This window comes from Chiloscyllium plagiosum, chromosome 7, assembly GCF_004010195.1.
Source record: "Chiloscyllium plagiosum isolate BGI_BamShark_2017 chromosome 7, ASM401019v2, whole genome shotgun sequence".
NCBI lineage: Eukaryota > Metazoa > Chordata > Chondrichthyes > Orectolobiformes > Hemiscylliidae > Chiloscyllium > Chiloscyllium plagiosum.
In genome coordinates, this window is record NC_057716.1 from 104,024,015 (window position 1) to 104,028,577 (window position 4,563).

Sequence of the window (4,563 nt, forward strand, 5' to 3'; positions counted from 1 at the left end):
TGAGAACGAGACAGGGAGATGGGTGGAGGGTGAGAACGAGACAGGGAGATGTGTGGAGAGCGAGAACGAGACAGGGAGATGGGTGGAGGGTGAGAACGAGACAGGGAGATGGGTGGAGGGTGAGAACGAGACAGGGAGATGGGTAGACTGTGACAGAAGGAGGAGTAGTGGGGTTAAGGGAGGGGTAAGGAAGCGTGGGATATGAAGAGGGAAGTGGGAACGAGGTGTAAGTTTCCTTGAGCTCACTGTAAGTACACTCTGGGGCTTTTCATTGGAGAATTGTCTCGATGTATGTCATAAGCAGCCATCTCCAATTAGATCAGAGTCCTGCTATTGGTCACAGTGGCTGAATGATCGAGTGATGACCTCCCCTTGACCCTCCCTCATCCCCTTCCCGCCACCCCACTCCCCCCGATCCTATAATTAGGGGTACACTGTAGGTGGGCGAAGGCTCTGTACTCACTGGCTTTATCAGCAACCTCATCGATGGTCAGATTTTGATCATTGTGTCGCAGTCGGAAGGTTAATGCTGGTCCAATGACGCTGAAACAGAAAGAATTACATTTATATCGCACCTCCCACGACACAACGTCTCAAAGCACTTTACCGCCAATGGCCTGCTGAAGCAGCCTATGAACTGTTGCAGTGGAGGAGCCAATCAGTGCACAGCAAGATAGAAGTGTCAAAAATAGGAACAGGTATAGGCTATTCGGCCCCTCGAACCTGTTCCGCCATTCAATAGGACGACGGCTGCTCCAATGTTGCTCTCATCCACTTTACTGCCCTTTTCCCGTAACCCTCGATTCCCCGACCGATCAAGAATTTATCTCATGGCTGAACATCTCAGTCCCCTGTTCCCAGTTTCTCCCCCATACCCTTTGATCCCTCTATCCCTGCGAACTATATCAGATTCCTTTTGAAAGCATTCAATGTTTGGGCCTCAGACTTCCTTTCTGTCCCTGGATCCTGCGACAAACAAGAAAAAATAAGAAACTGAGTGATCCTGAATGTTCACCAATTGTTGGTTCAGGCATAAACATTGCTCAAGATAACCAATGAGAACGTGGCTGGGTCTGTCTTTGAAAAGGTAGCCATTGGCATCCACTCGGGAGGACGGAGGGGGTATCTGCTGGATGCGCTGTTGCCTGTGCCCACTTGCCTCAGTGCCTTGTTGGGTGGCCTGAGTCTTCTGTTGAGGAGGAGGGTTGGCAGGTCCAGGGGAGGGAGCATCTGTCTGGGATAGCAGTGTGACCGACGGAGGAACTTGCCTGGACGGCTGCAGCTCCAAGAACACTCAAGAAGCTGGACACCATCCAGCCGCTTGATCGGCGCCACATCCACAAACATCCACTCACTCCACCGCCGACGCTCAGGAGCAGCAGTGTGTACCATCTACAAGACGCACTGCAGATATTCACCAAGGATTCTTAGACAGCACCTTCCAGTTCTGAGGAAGGGTCACGCAACCCGAAACGTTAACTCTGATTTCTCTCCACAGATGCTGCCAGACCTGCTGAGCTTTTCCAGCAATTGCTATTTTTCTTCCAAACCCATGACCACTTCCATCTAGAAGGACCAGGGCAGCAGATACATGGGAACACCACGCCCTGCAAGTTCCCCTCCAAGCCACTCACCATCCTGACTTGGAAATATATCGCTGTTCCTTCAGTGTCGCTGGGTCAAAATCCTGGAATTCCCTCCCTTACGAATAGTCCATTCGGCCCGTCACCATGCTCTCCACCAGTCAATATGATCAGTCATGGCCTTAGGCAGGGAATTCCAGGATTTTGACTCAGCGACACTGAAGGAACAGTGACATATTTCCAAGTCAGGATGCTAAGAGGCTTGAGGGGAATATGTGGCGGGTGATGTTCCCTTGTCCTTCTAGATGGAAGTGGTCGTGGGTTTGGAAAGTTTTGCCTGAGGGTCTTTGGTGAAGAACATCTTGTAGATAGTACACTATGCAGCTACTGAGCATTGGTGGTGGGGGAGTGAATGTTTGTGAGTGAGGTGCCAATCAAGTGGGGGCTGCTTTGACCTGGGCTTTAAGTATCTGCTTTGATTATGAGGTGTTTAGATTAAATGAATAAAGAGAAGCTGAATAATTGAGTGCTGTGCTCAGATTTAGTGGCAGGGAACTAGAGGCAACTGAAGGAAAAGGGTTTCACTGTACACCCAGTAAGTGGTCAGATTCTGGAACCAGGAAACGGAGACTGTGGTGAAGGGACATTTCAAATGAGCTGCCAGAGGAAGTGGCGGAGGCTGGTACAATTACAGCATTTAAAAAGCATCTGGGTGGGTATATGAATAGGAAGAGATTAGAGGGATATGGGCCAAGTGCTAGCAAATGGGACTTGATTGGGTTGGGATATCTGGTCGGCATGGATGAGTCGGACTGAAGGGTCTGTTTCCGTGCTGTATGTGTCTATGACTCTAAAAAGGGTGGGGATTGCAGGGCTATGCAAAGAGCTAGCATTGACTTGATGGGCTGAATGGTGACCCCCTTCTTCTGCAGTTCTCTGGTATAGCAGCAGGCTCGAGGGGCTAAGTTTCCTGTGCTGTCCCGAATTCCTGTCGCACTTTATTCAAAAAGGGGAGAGGAGTTGAGGGAAAGCCAATACCCTGAAGGGTTGAATGGTCACCCCTTTTATCTGAAGATAACCTTCACTGGCAAAGCTAATGACTCACAAAATCACCTCCATTTACAGAGACTGCAATAGACTGAATCCCACTCAGTGACTAAAGAAAATCTTTACAATAACTGGGAGAGAAACTTTCTGTTTAATGTTTTTGTGCATTTTCATACTGGGTTCCGTGGTAATGTCTGCCCCCTATTGTTGAGTTTCAGCATTATAACATTTCATCCAGTCTCAGTAGTTATTCCATTATTCCTAATAATAAAATCACCAGTTCCCTTTTCCCCAAAATAGAACTGAAAGAGCAGAAAATGAGGCCATTTCACCCTGCATTTTGTTGCTGGGCCTCTGAAGGAATAAGGAGAAAGTGAGGTCTGCAGATGCTGGAGATTAGAGCTGGAAATGTGTTGCTGGAAAAGCGCAGCAGGTCAGGCAGCATCCAGGGAACAGGAGAATCGACGTTTCGGGCATAAGCCCTTCCTGAAGAAGGGCTTATGCCCGAAACGTCGATTCTCCTGTTCCCTGGATGCTGCCTGACCTGCTGCTCTGAAGAAATAATTCAACTGAGTGCCTGCAATTTTATTGCCACTTGTATTTTTTTTTCAAAACAAAATACAGTGAAGAGTGTTTAACGCACCATACCAGGTCACCCAGAGCACAGTAAAGGGAACCACCAACCAGAACTACAGAGAAAACATGCAGAAGGAGGCTATCGAACCCTCTGCTATTCAATATGATCATGGCTGAACATCCAACTCGTACTCTGTTTCCACATTCTCCCCACACCCTTCGGTCCCTTTTGTATCAGAGTCATAGGGATATACAGCACAGACTAATGCCCTTCGGCCCATCTCTTCTGTGCCTGTCAACAATAACCACCTTACAATTCTGATCCCATTTTCCAACACTTGACCCACAGCCTTGTGCGTTTTGGCATTGTAACTGCACATCCTTTAGCCCCAAGAACTACATCTAACTCCTTTTTAAAAACATCCAATAGTTTGGCTTCAATGGTTTTCTGTGGTGGAGATTTCCACCGACGCCCCACTCTCTGGGTGAAGACATTTCTCCTCAGCTCAGTCCGTAATGGCCTACCCTGTATCCTTACACTGTGCCATTGGACTGGTTCTGGACTCCCTGGTTATTGAGAACATCCTTCCTACATTTGACTTGTCTAGTTCTGTTAGAATCTTATAGGTTCTAACACCTGTTCCACACACCCTCCACCACCTCATTTTTTAGATAACCCCAGTGAATATAGTCCTAACTGACCCAGTCTCCCCTCATACATCAGTGCTGCCATCTCAGGATTCCGTCTGATTGACCCAAGTCTCATTTGAAAGCCACTTTTGGACCTGCCTCCACCACACAGTGTTTAGCGCATTCCACATCCTCACTATCAGCTGCAGGGAAAGGTCTACTCTCATGTCTCCATTGACTCATTTTCTAACCACCTTTTAAACCGGTGTCCTCTGGTTCTCAATCCTTCCACCAACGGGAGCAGATATTACCTCTAGACTATATCTAGACGCCTCCTGATTTTGAATACCCAGAACAAATCTTCTTTTAACCTCTGAGGAAAGCCCCTTCAAACCTCTCCAACCTTGAGCCTGATCCACCATTCAGTGAGATCAGGGCTGATCCATGGCCTCCCTCCATTACCGGTCCACATTCCTTCACACTTCTGCTGAACAAAAATAAACTATCTCAGATTTAAAATGAACAACTGACCCAGCATGCACTGCTGTTCGGAGAAGAGTGTTCCAAGTCTCTCCTACCCTTCGGTGGAGGGGGTAGATGTGCTTCCAAACATCTCTCTGGAGTGGCCGGGCCCCCATTCTATCCAAGTGACTGAAGTTTCTTATTCTTGGAACCTTTGTTGTAAAACTCCTTTACTGTCTGCTCGATGTGTTCACATCCTTCCCCC

The 4,563-nt window shown here is 48.0% G+C and overlaps 1 protein-coding gene across 1 annotated transcript in view; it reads right to left on the bottom strand.

Moving 5' to 3' along the window:
* Window positions 1–4,295, bottom strand: part of LOC122551951 (receptor-type tyrosine-protein phosphatase-like N) — a 139,158-nt gene extending 134,863 nt beyond the window's left edge. The window contains exons 1-2 of the mRNA XM_043694522.1: window positions 4,240–4,295; window positions 464–543 (exon numbers count right to left, since the gene is read on the bottom strand). Of these exons, the coding sequence (XP_043550457.1) occupies window positions 464–543; window positions 4,240–4,295 (136 nt within the window). The remainder of the gene's footprint in view (window positions 1–463; window positions 544–4,239) is intronic.
* Between the last annotated feature and the right edge of the window lie 268 nt (window positions 4,296–4,563).